We start from the raw sequence: 18,298 nt of genomic DNA, 5'->3' as shown, positions 1-18,298 counted from the left end.
GACTGAGGATAATTTGGTTGAACACAAAAGTATTCAACAACTCCTGGTTTTTCTGCATGAGCTGCCCTCTTCTCATGAGCCGGAGATAATTACCCTGCCTTATCTGCTCCTGTCAGCTCAGCTGAACCGAACTTCCCCCCCAACCCAAAGATGACAGAGAGCCCGTTCGGACAGCTTTGCCTTCGAGTTAAAAAGCAGAAGACTTCAAAAAGAATAAGGCACATGTTTCGTGTCGTTGTCCCTGTCATCTCCTCCCTCCACTTCCAGTTGAACGCACAAACAAAAATACCGCACGCCGGTTTAATTTTCAATCACCTTTTTTGAAAATGAATTCCAAGATACAGTACAGCATCTTAGTGTTCTACACAAAGCAAGCTTCCAGCAAAAGGTCAGAGGATCTTAGATGGTGTAAAAATATATCTCAAATAAAATAGTTTCTATAGGAGAGCAAGCTGTGTCATACATCTCTAGGTCCTCAGAATAATTTACAGGAGGCAGAGGCCTGGTTGTACAATCCACACACTAGAAAAAGAGTTAAGTTTAGGTGTACATTCATGCTACAAAGTTAGAAAAGGTAGAAGTTCCAGGCGATTGGGGCAGATCTTCAAACCCAAGCGGAGGACGCGATGAGTGCACGAACAAGCGCCCTGTATTTCAACGTGAGGAAGTTCAACACTTCCAGTCCCTACAGTCAGGAAGCAGATTCTAACGACTCACCTTCTGAGAATCATTCTATTTACTGTAACTCGTTCCTTTCAGTTAGTCAAAAAGAACAACTTCTAGCAATAAAGAACAAGCTCTTTTATTTCTTTGTTCCAGTTTGGAGCTGGTAAGTCAGAGCTGTATTTTCAGTGTTACAGACTAAGATCACGGCTGTTCCTGCAGTTTGGACAACGGGAAAGGATCACACTACGGTCTGAAAAGGCAACTGCGGGACTCCCCAGCCCCTTTTAATAGAGAATTAGCCTTTAAACGCTCCGATTGCTGAGCGCAACACAGCAACCAGGACTTCACCTCTCCAACCAGCGTAGAACTCTTCCAACCCCACAGCATCACGCTTGGTATATATTCTAAGTGAAAACCCACAAAGGAAAAACAACCCAGATTTGTCCTCAAATTTCCCTTACGGGATCTACATACCTTTAGGGCAAATAACATGAAAGTTTTGCCAGCTGAGATTTTGGGCAGAGCCAGGTTTCAGAGCAGAACAGGCAGCGGGAAGGGATCGCGGTAAGTGGATTACAACAGCTGCATCTAGTGGCGAGGGTCCGGCCGTGGGGCAGCGCACTGGGCTCCGCCGCAGCCAGCACAGCGGCTACAGCCAGGGCTGGGGCACAGGCAGGGAGGAGAGAGAGAGAGTTTAAAACGCTGCGTTAGTCATTCTCCTCACCTCGCCCTGAGGAGAGCAGCGCTGGAACCAACACACCCCTCGTGCAGCTCACGCACAGGAAGCACACGCACCCCGCGCCGGCACCAGAACACCGCGGCAGCTGTTAATACATAACGTGTAGAGTCTTCGCGAGGATGGCTCTATTTAATTTGTAGAAATGCCTGTAAAATAACCACATCAAACAGTTTCCAGAATATAAAACTTTCACGCTTTCTGTCCCCAAAAGCAGCAAGCATTGGCATTTCAAAGGCCATCTTTAAAATGAAGAAAGAGATAGTAGCAAAGTCCCTTAAAGCTTTTAATATCCTACGTTACAAGCCTTGAGGACTCGTTCAGTTTCTTACACCACTAAGATGGTTTATTTACCTTATTTCCAAACAACAGTTCTACTCCTGCACTAGCAGTTCTGCAGCACCAGGACTGCATGTACTAAAAGGTGATGTATACAATCTAATTTACACTGTTTATTAAATAAAATCATTTCTTGGTTGAGAATACTTTTAATCCAGGAGAAGAACTGGAGAAGCCTTGCACCCCAGGCCTAGCCTACTCTACAGCATCCCCTCAGGGAATGCGATATTTCACATGTACACCCCCACCCCAAACAGAACACTCTCCAAGAAGAAAGTCAAATGCGTGACAGGAGGGGCTTCAAAAAGGTAGGAAGGCAAAATGGTCATTAAGATCTGCCTAAAAATAGCTAAATAGTGCAGTGAAATGCTCTTAAGTAACCACAGACACCTCCATTGATGGGCAGCCCCGTTTTATGAGCAGCTCTGAAGACAATTTCTAGCTGAGCTTTAGTGAACTGGGTGTCCCCAGCTGGAGTCCCGAGGGCTGAGCCTGGCCTGCCACCAGTATGGCCAGTTTCAGGATGGGAGCAGGGCATTCTGATTTTCATTTGCCCCTCTTGCCACGGCCTCTCCTGGAAGAAGGTTTGCCCGTGCTCCCCGTGGAGGAGCTGGCAGAAGATGCCACTGCAATGTTGATCTGTCCTTCCTGAATCTCCTGTCGGGTCTCAGCTGGGAGGTGATTGATTTTCTGCTGCGTCTCTAAGTAGAACATGACATCCCGCAACTGCTCCTGGATCTCAGAGATCTGCAGGTCCTTCTGTTCGCAGGTTTCCTTTAGCACTCTCTCCTCCTCCTTTAGTTTGTTCTGAAGCAAGGCTTGATTCGCTCGCAAACACTTATTCAGTTCTTGCTCCTCCTTCAGTTCGTTGGAAAGTTTAGCCACTTTGTTATTCAGCTGAGAACACCTTACAAATAGAAGCACAAGTCAGGAAAGCAGCACATTATACCAAGATCAAACACCACTGCATCCTTTTTATTTCCAATCCCTTAGGGCAACTGACCCACGCTGTCCTCAGCCCCACCAAGACCACCTGGAACTTGGGTTTCTGGCAGAAGATGGGCAAGGGGAGGCAACACAAGAGGACTCTGAAAACCCCCCCAGGATTTTCCACCCAGCGTAAGGCTTGTCTGTATGGTGTTATTTGCACATGGACTAGGATGCTGTGAAGCAGAATCCCTTGCTTTGAGGCAACAGGCAGGGTGTGTGTGGGAACGCGGGACCGTAACCTTGAACGTGCATCTGCAACGTATGGAATAAGCACCGAAAAGGGCACAGAGATTACATGGGGTCCTTAGAGAGCTAAGGGCAGTTAGGGACTCCCAGATGCTGGCTCCTGCCACACTCCAAGCACAAGACCCTGAAGATACACTTCACTCAGAAGCAAGATGCTCCCACAAGGATATCCGTAGCCTCATGTTTCACAGACTGTGTTTTCCTGCTCCTCACAACCTGGTGATTTTGCCCTGGAAGTTTGCTGGCATCATACACAGACTCATTTCCACTCAGCAGGGTGAGCTGCATCAACCACACCTCACCAGCCCGGTTCCGGGCTCCAGCCAGGGCTGCTGGGGGGGCAGCAGTGCCAGGGGCCCGGTGGGCTGGGGGGAACAGAGCAGGCAGCCCCACCTGGGGAACTGGAACACCCTGATCCGCACAGCTCCCCACGCTTGACATCTTTCATCTAGGCACTTCCTAAGATCTACATTTTCCTCTGTGCTGGGTGAGATGCCTCTGCTGAGCTGCCTTTCTTCTCTTTAGACATATCCGCCAATCGCAACCCAGAGCGGCGTCTCCTTCTGAGCAGGCAGAGGAAGGATTTACTGAATGCTAAATATGCAGACCATGTAAAAAGAGCCAAGAGCCCAAAAGCTGCGTTCCGCTCAATAGGCACTTTCAATTTCTCAACACCTACAGAAACGAGAGCTTTTTTTTTTTTTTTTAAAAAAAAAAATAAGCTGTGTTCTCAGTATACCAGTTTAAATAGCTCAAAATTGCCCAAGAATAGCAAGATTTTTTTTTTTTTTTCTTTTTGGACGTCAGTGCACGGAGTTTTAATGGCTGCATGGAACTAAACCTGGCAGCGGTACCCACTTCCTTTCGACAGACTGCTTTTCTTTGAGCAAGTCATTGAGCCTCTGTTCCAGACTGTCACACTTCTCAATGGTCTCTTTAAATTTGGTCTTCATGTTGTTAATCTGTAAAAACAAACACACAGGCGTTTCAAAGAGATCAAAGTCCTCTGCACTTTCATTATGACGTTCAATTTTTCTGGAGTGGTTTCTGGACTTTGCCCAATTATTATATGCAGGTAAGCAAAAAGCAAACAAACAAAAGGCTTAATTTTGATGAAGACCCTCTGCGTTACACCCCGCAGTACCCCCAACGAGGAACCACGTTGCCGTGGAAGCTGCTCACACAGAACAGCAACTCAGGCTGCAAATCTGTGCCAGGCACCCCCATTCACACAAAAGCTGCAACTTCTTATTGACTGCAGTTAAGCGTTCATTTAGCCATTCTCTCAGACTTTCTTCTTTTGTATCTGTCAGCAAACTTAAATTTCCATCTTAAGGCTTTACAATAAAATGAGCTTCTGCACATTTTAAATTAAACCTCAAATAAGTATGGTCAAAGTCTGAAAATTAACGTGCTACTTTGCTCAGCACTGACTCAGCAGCCTGCTGTCATAAGGCGGTGACCTACTGACACGAATATCTTACTCACGCTACACGCAAACTGAAACACACGTACGTTGGCTTCCTCTTCTCTGCTTCGCGGCTCAACACTGCTACTGCTGAAGAAAACCCCGCTCTCCTTCACTAAGCCTCGCACAGAACATGCCCCAACCTCTAACGTAAGACTTACAGGAGATTTATAGACAGAAATACTTGTTTCCTCTATATTAGTGTCAAAAGCGCGCTTGCTTGTAGGGGAGGCAGGAATTTAAAGGAAAAATGCTTTCCTGGAGGAGCAATCTGAATAAATGTCAGTGTCAGCACACATGGTGCCTTCGCCGATGCCAGAGTCAATGCAGAGCAGGTTTTAAGCCTTCCGGCCCTAATCACTGAATGTTTATGCAGCTGATGGTTAATTTGGGGAAGTAGCCTGGGCACCGATAATGGAATACACTGCATAGTGGCACCGATCCAGGCAAGACTTACATGGAGCGAACGCCATGAATAAAATTGTAAGGATCTTTCAACAAGAAACCACATTTGGGGCATATATCCTAGTCGTTTCACTTTGAAGCTGCTCTGCGGATCGTGTTTCCTGGTCATGTGCAAGATGATTATTGCCATAGCTTTTTGCTGTATAGGGCCCTCCATAAGATTTCTGGGACTGTTCTTTAGACCAAGGTCAATGACCACTATTTCAACAGTCGTAATTTCTACATTTACGATGCTACTTAACTGCAGATACTAAATGGTTAATTAAAAGTCATGCAGAAAGTTCATTTAAGGACTCAACCCTAAATCCTGACTCACTTTAAACCTAGTTGAAAGCATCTATGTGGAGTGGAAAGCATTAAAATATTCTCAGTGGATTTTTGCTCATGACATTTTGAAGCAGTCCTGCCTACAGAACGCTTTACAGGAGGAGACTCTGAACTTTTCCCAAAGGGTGATGAGGAGAGATAGGGGATCAAAAAGAAAGGGCAAATCAATATGCATTTGGAGCAGAAAAGACAGCTTCCACTTTCTGCAGCCGAGCAAATTAAAGTCATATTGTCTATGCTACACTAACCGTCCCTAGAGATAGACGTCAGCGTGAGACGGATGGCATCGGCAAGCAGGGATCCTGCAGCAGCACGGACCTGTTTTCACCACTGCTGCAGTTTCCTGAGCAGCACATTTAAATCAACCTTCAATCTAGGTGGCAATCTACCTACTTCTGCACCACCGAGCAGCAAATTGCTAGATCTGAGCATCGAGATAAGGGATACGTCTTGGAGCCAATTTTCTCAGCTGGGAGCGAAACAGGCTGTGCGAGGCCACGTCACGCAACGTTCAGGCTGCACCAGAGACCCAGCAGCTCCAGTTCCCATTTAACTTAACAGTGTCCAGGGGCCTGTTTCAGCAGAGTTTCCCAGCTCACCTCTTCAGCCGTATCCTTTTCTATACGGACAATCTTGTTTTCCCAATAGATTCGCTGCGATTCCAGCTGGCTTGTTAGCAAATATGAGTACTATAAACACAGAAAGATACACACAGAACAGTCAGCTTTTCCATAAGGGTGGCCATGCTGATTAAGAAGCCCAAAAGGGCTCCAATATACAAATCAATTTAATGAGATGAAATTGAGCATACAGGACATTCTGAACATACTTGCAGACTGCAGATGTGTTTCACCAATTTGATTTCAAAATCAACATCCCTTGATTTCTTTAAAGGCTTTCCTTGACTTCAAAGAGTGCAACAGCAAGGACCAAGTAAAAGTTCCGCCAAGTCATACCCAGTATCATGCCAAGAACTTTTCAAAGATGAGACAGATTTTTCATTGTAGTAGCAAATCTCTACAAGTTTTACACTCCACAGGAAAATGAAGCATCAACCATCCCTGTTACGAGAGTCTGAGATCCCAGGGGCTGCCGAGCTCCCCATTCACAGCCCAAAAGCCAATGCAGAAGGGTAAGTGCACATATTTAGCTTCGCTGTAAGAACGTCTCTGGGAAAGCACCCTCAGCTGCATATATTCACAATTATTGTTCTCCAACAAGTACAGCCCATCCCAATGTTATTTTGGCACCTGGACAAGGATATATGCCTTACATCCCATCTTTTCCCTCCTGGTTCTGCAAATCAGTTATGAGAAGCCTGGAAAAACATGATCACTTCTTAGAATCAGGCTAATAAGCACCAAATTAGGCATTCGCTACAGAATTAGACACGTGCAAAAAGCCTTGAACCATTTCAGCGCCAAAATACACTGACAAATTAATTCTGTCTAGAGACATTTAGATCTCACATAAGCCAGATAGAGAGGTCTCACGCACTTTAAGAACCAACCTCCCAGAAAAAAAGGGTTAAAAATAGCTGGTTTAGCATCTAAGTCTTACTCAGAAAATTAATGGAAAAGCAACCAAATATTTATTTGAGCAATAAGCTCACAAAGCCCGGTCTCTATGGGCTGTTCCTCCTCAGGTATCTTTGTGTCTAATGCAGCTGAAATCGTGCTGCAGTATTACTGCTCAGCGGAGCAGTAATTTTGAGTTTCTCTCCTTTACGCTTCTAGTTTGGATAGCAGAAGCTGGCCAACAAGTACAAAATAATCATTATCCGTTCAAGAGAAGGCAGCACAACAGGGCTGGTATCAGAAAAGCCTGCCAGCTTTCTTTGATAGCCAAGGTAAGCAGGCAGCTATGGGTTCCTACATACTGGCTCAGTTTACAAGCTAAACTACTCGAATTAACAGTTCCATACACATCCCGGCTCCTAAACCGAGTCACAGATCCACTAGGAAGGGTCTGGTGAGTGAGTCCGGGCATTCTCATGGACATTTCTCTCTCCAATGGCCTGAGTGTTTGTAGCAGCATAACCAGCTAATCTTCAGTCTACCGGTGCACACAGGACGAAACTGCAGCCAGCTTATGCTTTGCTGCATTGGCTCTGCAGAGCCAAGAAGAGGTGTTTGTTTTTGTTTTTTTAAACCAAACCAAACCAAAAACACCAAAAAAAAAAACCACCCGTAAAAGCATCCTGCTTCTGCCTGAAGATGATTGCCTACACTCAGGGAGCAGGTCTGCTGCATAAGCTGATGTAATTTTCCCGTAGTCATATCTGGATTTGAAGCACTTCCACACAGCAGCACAATGCAGAGTCCAACAAGCCAAAATATTTACCTCTAATTGCAAGGCATCTATTTTCTCTTCCTGACACATATCTCCCTCGCACTCATACTGAACTATCTTCCCATCAGTTTTACTTGCAACCAGCCGATGGACGTAGTTATCTAAAGAGAGAAAATTCAACCACAGGGAGTTTTAGCTTAAGAACAACCAGGCTGACACCAGTGGAAATACTTTATGCAGCACAATTAACCATGCAGACTGCTGCAACAGCATATTAGCAAGGCAGAAAGCCAACAACAGATGTATTTGTTATTTAGCAGACTTCACACAGACACCTTACAGTATATTTATTACAACAGCCCATTCCCATACCTCAGGGCAAATTGATGGAAAGGGAGTAACAAACGCATTCCACAGAGACTACAGGACCGCCCCAGTTCATTACAGAATCATGTTCTCCCTCCTCCATCTGCTACAGACCCACAAAAACTTCTATTAGAGAGGAGATAGATGTTCCCTAAAGACAAGGTATTAGTACAGATGCAAACCTCTTAATATCTAAGCAAACTCTACCACAAGTACTCTTACTGAAGGGTCCCGAAAGCTGTTTTACAAACAAGGTCATCCTACAAGAGGAGAAGACGGAGCGCTTACCTCCAGCATAGTCCCAGACTCTGTGGTTGGTCAACTGCATCGCGTAGGTGTGCTGGGTCTCCTCGAAGTGCTTGTAAGCGTGTCGACTCACGTACCGACCACAGCCTATGTGCCCACATATTAAGCAGATCCAAAGGTTCTGTCAACAGAATGAGAAAGCTCTGTACATACAACTCTCTCAAGCAGAGGCATCAGCGCTTTGAGACAGCGTGATCCGACACCCACGGCCTGCTGATGCTCTGCACAACCAGTCGCTTCCTTAGAAAGCAAGCAGTGTTTGCTTTTCCCCCTCCTTCCTGGAAGCCCTGCTCAGCTGGAAAGCTAAAGAGAAGGAGGTACCTGCTCATTCAAGCCAATTACAAGCCTGTAGGTGCTGGGTACGCGTGTGGTGCATGGATGGAAGAATGGCCTCAACTAACAAACAAACAAACGAGCCACCTCAGCAGGACCACAAAAGCAAGCTTTGAAGAGCACAGACTAGAAGGGACCACCAAGTTCAGTGCTAGTTTAGCTGCCTCCTGTCATACTCATCACGCACACTCTGATCAGCTTATGTGCTAATACTTCTTTCTCAGAATCAGACACATTTTTCAGAACAGGAAACCTGGGAGGTAAGATCCCTTCTCAGTACTGATTCCAACTCAAAAGGAAATCAGATATACCCACTGACTGGTAAAATCAGCCCAAAAGCAGCCACAGAATTAACCCCAAAAGCAACTAGAGCAGCTGCGCAATCAGATCCCGTCTAGTTCTCACTCACCATCCACCCACCTACTTACTTCTTGAACTCCACATTCAAAACACTTGTTCTCTTCCACTGGCTCAGGCGTTTGGCAGTATCTGCAGACAGGACACCTAGAGGGCAATAAGCATCATGATTAGACACAAGGAGCTCTATCTTAATATTATAGTAATTAAAAAGAGAGCCAGAGTGCTCAATGCCTTATACAGTGAGACACTCCTTATGTGCACGCATCTCTCAGCTCACATTTACCCCACTCAAATTTGCCTCCATTCCACACAAAACTACTGTTTTTAAAGTCAGTAGGTGTCAGAAGAACAAAGAACAGTTCTTCCGAAACCATTTCAGTCTCAGCTTGATCAGCTTTTGCTGCAGTCCAGGTGTAGAGAACATCTGCAACCAAAAGCCTCAGTGAGGCTGCCAGCAACCTCAGCCTCTGCCAGTAAGCAAAAAAAAAAAGCCACAACCGAGCTCTAGAAACAGTTCCCTGCCTCAGCCATAAACATCGCAAGAAGCGCTTGTCGAGATGCGTTACACATCTCTGAACATCGCTCCTCCGGACTGCTGCCAAGTGACATCTTCAGTTCTCCATTACCTGCAGGGTTTTACGCAGCAGGCACACGCTGCTGTGGAAGGACGCTGTAACTACACACTGCTGAGGACAGAGCCGGGTAACAGGGGGAGGGACCCACGCTTTGCAAACGTACCTTAGTGCTTAAAACAACACTCGGGAGACGAGGAGCTGCTTCAATCGCAGCCCAACCCAACAGTCTCAGCCCTGCCAGGAAGAAAATCCCATAACTGTACCCTAAAATAATCAGTAGCAGCCCCCCCCAGATATCATTTCTTTTGAAATTATACCACTGCGCTGCCCGAAAGACAGAAGACCCAAGACCAGAAGGAACATTTGTCCAGACCCCAAGCACCAGAAGCTCAGCTGGGGAGGGGGGTAACTGAGGCCGTGCATCCTGTTGCCAGGACCGTTTATGTATTTTTCATTAGCTGCTGGAAAAGCTACAGAAATATTCAAGGGAGGAGACAACTGGATTGCAGTCAGCTTTCTATACAAATCCAGGCACTTACAGCCTCCATGGCGCCTAAGCAAAGTGGACAGGGATTTTCTTTTATGTTCCTCTAGACTGGGAACATAAGTTCTGCTTAAATTGTATATTAGATAGTTAAGTGCTATTTTGGATCTTGCTCCTACACTGGCTAAGCTCTAGGCTAAGCTCTACTGCTTCAAATTTAAACTGGTTTTGAGTTATGGAGCAAAGCAGCCCACAAACTTGAAAAGCTACAAATTTGATTAATCTCACCGAGGTTCTGTTACTTTGGCTTACAAATGATACGGAGGGCTAAAATTTTCCTCACATTCCAACCGAGGCAATCAGTGGTACCAGTGACAGAGGAGAAAACATAGTGAAGATCGGCAGCCTTCTGCTGCAGTATCTATGGCTGCCTGATGTGCAGTAAAACAGCAGACAGCGTTCAGAAAAATGCAAAATATGCACAACTGAGAGCAGCCCCTGGGTGCCAGTCGGGGAGGGGTCTGCAGCTGGGAGCTCAGACGCACCGAAATCTCCATCTACAGGGATGTGAAGGATGGTAAGAGCAAGGGATGGTAAGAGCAAGAGGAGGAAAGGGTTAGCAGTAGCGAAAAGAAGAGCTGCTTTAAGGACAGATGCAGATCCGACCCCCAGCACTGCCCAGTGCCAGGGACGGTCTCCTTGAGCCAGAGACATGGCCTCCCATCACTCAGCTCATGCTCACCTTGAATAATACAGCCTGTCTAGAGCGGCTGCCTCCCCTTCCCCATTTACCGAGTGATCTTGTCATTGTCCCTTCCTTCCCCGTGTCCCCTCTGTCTCACTTTCCAGTCCTGTCCCCCTGCACACCTGCTCTTGGCCAGCTCTTCTTCATCCTCTCCCAGCATCTAAGATAGACAGCGAGACTGCAGGGCTCCCAAAAGGCCTCCTAAGCTCCAGCCAGTTGTGCACATCTGCCTACAGAGCAGCATTGGCTACGCTGAGGGAGCAAATGACCGAACAGACACACAAGACAGAGAAACAGGGCTGTGTGTGCATACAATACTGTTTACTCCAGTATTTTTATCCTGCAGTATTTTAAAATAATCTGCATTACTCTACAACTCCCTTCCTGTCTCAGCAGCGAGGCCCAAGGGGAAACATTGTTCAATTACTTTTGGCAGGGAGATTTCTCTCTGGGAGTCCCTTAATGGGAAAAAAGAGCATTAGAACTTGCAGTAATTCTTGCCCCGACACTCTGATGAGCAGAACCAGGCTTGTCAGCATGTAACCACCACACTCAAACAGATTTTCAGATGTGGGAATAAAGAAAAGCCTCTTACGTGGTGTCCTCCCACCGCTGCAGACACTGGCTGTGAAAGCTGTGGTTACACAGCGTGGTAAGGATCCCGTTCACGGACTCATCCATCCTCTCCAGGCACACTGTGCACTTTGGGAGTTCCGTCAGATCCATCACAGGCAGGCTGGCCCCCTTCAAAAGAATAAACAGAGACAAATTGCTCAGCACCTTACAATCATCATAAATTAACCACCCAGGTAAGAAAAAGTCAAACTTCTCTCTCATTATTCCTGGCACTAGAGTACGAAAACACTACAAAGTAACCCTGTGAGATACTACACAGTTAGAAATTTAACAAAAAAAAGTGATCCACCGTGCTCATTAGACCACAGCCAGGATCCTCATCGCAGCATGGGCTGCATCTGCCACCCGCCCTATTCTGTTTTCTGGATTCACTAGATCTACTGCCCACGGCAGGTTTAGGTCAGACGCTGCAGTGGTGAGGCACGAAGTCCATGAAATCACCAAATAAACTCTCCCAAGTAGAAACAGCACTGGAACGGGAAACAGGGTTTAGGGTTGACACAGTTAAGCAGCTCTTGCAGCACTCAGCCCAGCCCAAATAATGCTGTTAAAAATCCCTGAAGCGCAAGGAAAACAAAACCAAACAAACTTACATCTTCTGATTTGAAGACTTCAGCCCTTTCCACGTACACCAGCTGGCAAACATCCTCCTCTATCGAGTTGAACTGCCGGCCGTTGCATGCCATATAAAAGCTATCTGCGTCAGCCTATGCACAAAACAAAGGCAGCCAATTACAAAGAGAAAACTCGCAGCTGATACAACCGAGGAAGAGGAGCAGAAATCTGCTATATCGTCTCTTCTCCCCTCCACCAAGCCCTGTAATAGCAGAGGAGATATTTCAGACAGTCAGCTCCTGCCAGCAGGCATCGCATCTTGGCACTGGGTTTGGCGCTACCACTTGAAGACAAGAAGTGAAGTTCACAGCAGTGACAGCTCCTCTGATATTTGATCATTCAGCAGGAATAACGGATTTCCCTTCAGCATCTGTTTTGCCCTTTGTCAGCAATTGCAGTGCAATTTGCAAAGCAAATTGCAAACTGCAAAAAATTTAAGAGGGCCACATTGCAGGACACTCGTGCCAGGGAAGGGAACAACAATTTAACTGTGGGCTCTGAACTGTGCCCAGGAGTGACCTGCAAAGAGGCAGAACCAAAACAAAACCTGTCAAATACCTCATCTATTTTCATTCAGTAACATCCCCAAACCCTTTCTCTCACATTGCATGAGATTGAGACAAATTAGCTTAATACCATATTCCTATATTCCTGGTCACTCCAGCCAGAAGAAGCATGAAGGCCCATGAGATCTGCTTTTGCTGCCTGCAGACGCAGCCATTAGGGGTCACTGGGGAACAGGGCTTCAGGGAATTTCCTAAGAAACAGGAATTTCAGGGTGAATTGAGTACAAGTTTACGGATTTGCTGCAAGGCTGCTTAGCACTAGATATGTGCCCATGTAATTTGACACAGGGATACACAAAACACATCTTTGCAGCTACTGCAAATAGTATAGAACGCACACAAATACTGCATCTGTACAACAGGCGCGGGAAATATCTGACGCAGCATTCACGGCTCAGGGAAACCTCTCTCCCAGCTCCAAAATAAGTCATTTGCAGTTCGGAGAAAAGAAGGTACAATTGAGAGGCTCCACATAGGAACTGGAAGGGGGATTCCTTAAAGCTACAGAGTTCAAGAAGACCTGCGAGCAGCAAACTGCGTTATCTGGTTATCGATTCATCCCCTAGACTCTCAGTTTTGTGGGCAACTGTCCTTTTCCCACCATGCTGGCAGTGGCTGGGAGACCCTCCAGCTCCTCAGAAAAGCAGAACAAGCTTTTCCTAAAACATAAAGCCCCAGTGGCTGGGTCTTTTCTGTTCAGCATAGTACAACGCACCACCCTCTTTTTGAACATGCTCCGAGACGGCACAGAACCATGTATCCTTAATATGTATTTTTTAAATACTCTGCCAACAAGAAATAGAATAACTAGAACACGGCAGACACTTGCCTCCAGGTCAAGGTGTGGGACTCATTCTAGTCAGCAGCCCCGGGAAAGCTCTGGGCATAGGACAGGACTGTTTTTCCAAGGGTAAAGTGCGATCTTGGCCAAGAGCTGGCCAGTGAAACCAGACAGCACTCCCAAACAGCAGCTGTAAGTGACAGTGCTGTCCGTTCTACAGCAAAGGGACTTCCAGCTCTTACCTGTGAGCTAAACTTTATCAGCACCATGTACTGGTTTGGAGTAGAATCTCGTATGATTTTCATGTGCTCGATTACTTCATAGAAAGAAGCCACAAACTTCATCAGGTCGTGGCTGGTCATGGTAGCAGGGACCGTGAGGATGCACAGCATGGCGCTGCGCCGCACGTCTTCTTTTAAAGAGGTCATCTTGCTGATAAGACAACAGCGACACGACTTCATGTCATTTCAGAGAAGACAAAGGCAGAGCTGGATACATCACACTTCCAACAGCCACAGGTACAAGAACAGCTTTGTTGTCAATCTTAACCCTCTTCTGCATATTTGTAAATATTAAGAAAGAGAAGCAAGGGGTTGTGGTCCAGGGTACCCACATAAAACGATTACTCTTTGGCAAAGGATTAAACTGGGCAGCTCCAATAAACAGTGGTTTTGTCAGGAATAATTTGAAATCTGTTTTTCTATAAAAACAGTTGAAGTTGGCAAGCCACAGATGCTCAGAACTATTCCTAGAACAAGTGAGCAATGTTTGTTACTATTTCAAATACCCATTTTGTGTCTCCTGACAGCTTTTAGGAAGACCCAAAATGGGAGTTCTCACACAATTATAGGGGAATGGCACAAAACTGTAATCCCTGAAATACGGGATGAAACTTTCTGCCTCAGACCTGCTGCCAAGACCCCACAGATCACAATTTAATTGTGTGATCCCTTGAGAAGTCGCTTTCAAACGTCATTTTTTAGGATCCCACATTCGTCTCATGGTATTACAGGCCCTGGCACAAGACTTCTCCACCTGGAGCGGCACCACCCGCAGCTGGGAGACCCGGGCCAGCCTCAAGCTCCACGGCACCGTCTGCCCTCCCGGGTGCGAGTCACCCTTCCTGTTTGTCCCAGCTCAGGAGCCACAGCCCTGGGGTGACCGACTCACCCTTCCGGGTGGCAGCATTATTCAGGAGCACTGTTCCCACTAGAGCCACAACTAATTAAGCATTCTTACTTTGTTTTGTACAGATGCATAATGCCGTGAACGATTTCAACTGAGGGATTCCCGCTGAAGAAGGAAATCTGGTCAGGGAGCTGTTTTGAAGGCGAGTCTGGAGCAGCCTCACGCTCTTTGCTTTGATCGTCATGTTTATTTTTGTCCTCGGCAGATGCAGCCTCTGAAGATTTTCTTCCTTCCACGGCAGCTTTTGTTTCATCTTTTACAAACCAAAAGTTTCCACGTTACTAATGGCGCATCAGAAACGTCTGCTGTTCCCTAAGCGCAGCCTGCGTGTACACAACAGCACTTCGAAAAGTCAAATTACAACCCCGGAAAGCAGCAGAACGAGTCACCTCTCATCTTTGCTGTTCCAAGGGAAACTCCAGAGCTGCCAGACATCCGGTGCAAGCCCCTGGCAGGACCCTGCTGCTGCAGATCAAGCTCAGCAAGTTCTGTGCTGTGGCAGGTGAAATCCCAACAGGCACCAGTACGGACAGAAAGCAACCAGGACAGGTTTGCTGAGCAGGGGCGAGGAGCGGGCTGCTCCTCCCGTGCTGCTCTGATGGCAGCTTGGATGTTTGACAAGACCTGGTGTTTCCACCTTTATGCTTCCTTCTTATCAAGGAATTTAAACATCTGCAGAGCTGAATGGTCCCATTGCTATGGGCCAGCAACAACACCGACAAGCCCACGGCATAGCCCAGAATAAATTAACTCTTTACGGAGCAGGAATTGTTTTCCAGTAATAAGCAGCCCTCCCATCCAGACCCCACTGCGCGTTCCTCAGCTCCTCTACTTGTTTTCCAAACTGCTCGACTGACTCAAGACCCGCAAACCTGGCAACACCTCCACCATCCCCACGCTACTGACAGGCACTTGTCACCGGCGGGGCCAGCGCCTGGGAAGGGGCCACCACACAAGCTGGGTGGGCGACAACCACAGACCCAAGAAACAGCACTACCCACCCCCGGAGCCGGTACCTGGCCGTGGCTGGATGGTCTCAATGATCACGTCGGTCATCTCCCTGCGACCGAGATGCTGGTGGAGGATGGCCGCCCGTTCCCCGGGGCCTTTCCCCTCCAAACAGGCCGGCACAGCAGCCGAGGCCGCCCCGGTGCTCTCCGCAGCCATCTCCGGAGCTGCGCAGGAGAAAGGAGCCGTTGGGACGGGGACGGTGGGAGGGGAACCCCGGTACCGGGACCCACCGGCAGCACCGGGACCGCCCCCGGGTGCCTTGGGGCCCCGCGGACAGGGCACAGCTCCCTCCCCCGCTATGGCAGAGAGAGTTGTCCCGCACCGGGGCCCGGTCCCCCGGTGTGGAGGGGACAGGACCCGGACCGGAGGGACTCACCAGCCGCGCTGTAAGCGAAACTCGCGGGCACCGGCGAGTGCTCGGCCAGCTCCAGCCGGATCACCACCAGGGACACGCTCATGGGCCCGGGCACCGCAGGCCGCCGCCGCCTCCTCCTCCGCCGCCGCTGCCACCGCGCTCCGGGGAGGCCAACGGAGATGAAACACCGCTTCCGCCTCTTGCACCTTTCCCCTCTGACCCCGCCGGGGTCACGCCGGCGACGCGATGACGAAAGAGGCGGCGACGACGACGCGGCAACGGTGGCTGAGGAGGAGGAGGAGGAGGAGAAGGAGGACGACGACGACGACAACGGCGGCGGCGGCGGCGCGGGGGGCTGCGAGCGGCGCCCAGCTGCTTCTCGCGAGATTTCCGGGTGAGTTCTCGCGAGAGTTGGGGGTGAAGCCTGCCCTCTTCCTGGCAAGGCCTGGTCTGAACTAGGCCTAGCGGGGGCCGGGGCACGGAGGGAGCGGGGGGGGGCGCCCGAAGTCCCTTCCGGGCGCCCCCCCCCCGCTCCCTCCGTGCCCCGGCCCCCCTAAGGGTGACTTTAGGAGGGGTGGGATACAGGGGGTAGCAGTCCTGGGGGGTGGTGGCAGTCCTGCCTGGGCAGGCCTGCAGCAGAGACACAGGCCCCGTTACCATGGCAACAGTGCCAAGCCGGAGGGACCAGGCCCCATCTCCTTAGGCCAAAGCACCCTCCCTAAAAATCAAAATACCCACACACACCCCCCCACTTTTCTTATTTTCCCTTCACACCCACCACGTGGGTATTTTGCCGACTTTGGTATTGTTCGTGCTGTAGTAAAATAAACTACAGGAGGGCCCAGCCCTGGAAATAAGGACTTTGCTTCATAGCTTAGAGCTGTCTGTGAAGGATAAACAGATCCTGCACAATCAGGATAACACCCAGCATCCTACGGCCACTCTAACATGTCTTTGAAAGCCTCCCAGCATCATCTGGCATCATAGAAAATTAACTCTCAGCACGACTGACTCCAGGGACATCTGGATCGATAGGCAAGCAACAAGAACATTGCAAAAATATAGTCGCTTTGCAGATTTTTGCTGTGATTAGTAGCATGGGCGTTAGTGATTAGTCAAATCGTGTTGTACCTGAATATTTGGAGGGTGTAAGTACCCTGCGTAATACCACATTCAGGTGCCCCAGTTTGGCTGGGACACTTCACGTGCATGAATAAATATTTACTTTTGATAAAGTAATTCTATACTTTGTGTCCTTAGCCTCTCTCTCCTGTCAGCATGGGCCCGTTGCGAATTTTCTGCAGTGTGTACCTGAGGAGCATTGCCCGCACCTCTTACCTGCTCTGTGCCGGGATCCGGCAGCATCCGCAGGGGTTAATCCGGCGGAGGCGATCTGGATGGTGCCATTATAAAGCTGTGATCTTTGACGCCAGCGGAGTGCTCCTGCCATCCCCTTACAAGACAGCCGCGGGTATGTATTTCCATTTTTCATTTGCTCCTCCTATTTCCGTGCATAGAGGGAGAATAAATTTCAGGTGTCCCTGTCAGCAGCCTCCGGTTCTGGTAAGATATTAAAGAACTTGCGATGATGACAATGACACCTTGTTGTGCCATCAGAAGCACTAGAACTGACAGCAACCCGCAACCTGTGCTGGCAGCTCCTGGTCAGGGCCTGAACTCATCTGGTCATGAAATTGTCCTGTAATGGCACCGGCTGGTACCACCCAGCATTGGTGCCGTCCTTCAGGACATTTTAAGAACTCGGTGTTTTCACCCCAAAGGCACCACACCAGAACCAGAGGTGAGGTGCTTCAGCTGGGGGAATGCCCCAACTTCTTCTCTCATGGCTGGATAAATTATCCCGGTCGGTTCTCATGAATCCTGGTCGGTGCATCAGACTTGAGAGGGATTTCAAGCTAGGTTCTCGGTTCTGATGGTGCCATCCATACATGCTCTCTCCTGGCTTTCTCACTTTTCTCTGTATAGACTGGGAGGCCCGGAATTGTATTCCAGCTGGCACCATCCAACAAGCTATCCTCTGTGGAGGGGAAAATAGTCCCTCTCTGAAGTACACAAGAGGAGAGCTGACGACTGTGGAGTTTTTGCAGGAATTGGGACAGCAGTGCTTTGAGATTGTAAGCCAACTTCCCCCCTCCTCTCTTTGTGCTTCCTGACTGCAGGGAAATGGGATCCTGCAATGTGGGGACCTGGTGGCTCAGTGAGGAAAGAGGAGCTTCTAAAAGGAATCCCTTGATGGAAGGGTCTGGATTTACCATCTAGGAAGCATTGCTGTCTGCTCAGGGCAGGCTTTTCACTGCCATCATCACTCTGGTACCCAGGCAGGATGGTCAGCTGAATTTGCCTTCGCTTCCGTGGGCCTCTTCCTGCGTATTTCATAACTTCTATTTCAAGACACCTCTAGGGTCAGCCAAGATGAGAAGTCAGAGA

At 48.4% G+C, this 18,298-nt stretch overlaps 2 protein-coding genes across 2 annotated transcripts in view; one reads left to right on the top strand and one right to left on the bottom strand.

Moving 5' to 3' along the window:
* Positions 1-287: 287 nt before the first annotated feature.
* On the bottom strand, positions 288-16,061 carry BRAP (BRCA1 associated protein). Its single transcript, XM_074159368.1, has 12 exons — positions 15,872-16,061; positions 15,501-15,659; positions 14,536-14,737; positions 13,539-13,728; positions 11,928-12,041; positions 11,294-11,442; positions 8,963-9,038; positions 8,184-8,322; positions 7,581-7,690; positions 5,837-5,926; positions 3,836-3,939; positions 288-2,648 (listed from the first exon to the last, which is right to left on the bottom strand). Exons 1-12 carry the CDS (start codon positions 15,951-15,953, stop codon positions 2,288-2,290), a joined length of 1,776 nt encoding a protein of 591 aa, XP_074015469.1. The 5' UTR covers positions 15,954-16,061; the 3' UTR covers positions 288-2,287.
* ACAD10 (acyl-CoA dehydrogenase family member 10) overlaps positions 15,952-18,298 on the top strand; it is a 15,677-nt gene continuing 13,330 nt past the window's right edge. The window contains exons 1-3 of the mRNA XM_074159785.1: positions 15,952-16,244; positions 17,155-17,321; positions 17,837-17,985. Coding sequence (XP_074015886.1) covers positions 15,952-16,244; positions 17,155-17,321; positions 17,837-17,985 — 609 coding nt within the window. The remainder of the gene's footprint in view (positions 16,245-17,154; positions 17,322-17,836; positions 17,986-18,298) is intronic.

This window comes from Numenius arquata, chromosome 16, assembly GCF_964106895.1.
Source record: "Numenius arquata chromosome 16, bNumArq3.hap1.1, whole genome shotgun sequence".
In the NCBI taxonomy this organism is placed as follows: domain Eukaryota; kingdom Metazoa; phylum Chordata; class Aves; order Charadriiformes; family Scolopacidae; genus Numenius; species Numenius arquata.
This window is presented reverse-complemented; position numbering and strand designations above follow the sequence as displayed.

Excerpts from the sequence above, each read along its gene's own strand:
- BRAP (XM_074159368.1), bottom strand. The coding sequence starts at position 15,953 with ATGAGCGTGTCCCTGGTGGTGATCCGGCTGGAGCTGGCCGAGCACTCG. Across the intron at positions 15,660-15,871 it reads TTTCGCTTACAGCGCGGCTG|CTCCGGAGATGGCTGCGGAG; the intron begins GTGAGTCCCTCC and ends TCTCCTGCGCAG. Across the intron at positions 3,940-5,836 it reads AAAAGGATACGGCTGAAGAG|ATTAACAACATGAAGACCAA; the intron begins GTGAGCTGGGAA and ends TTGTTTTTACAG.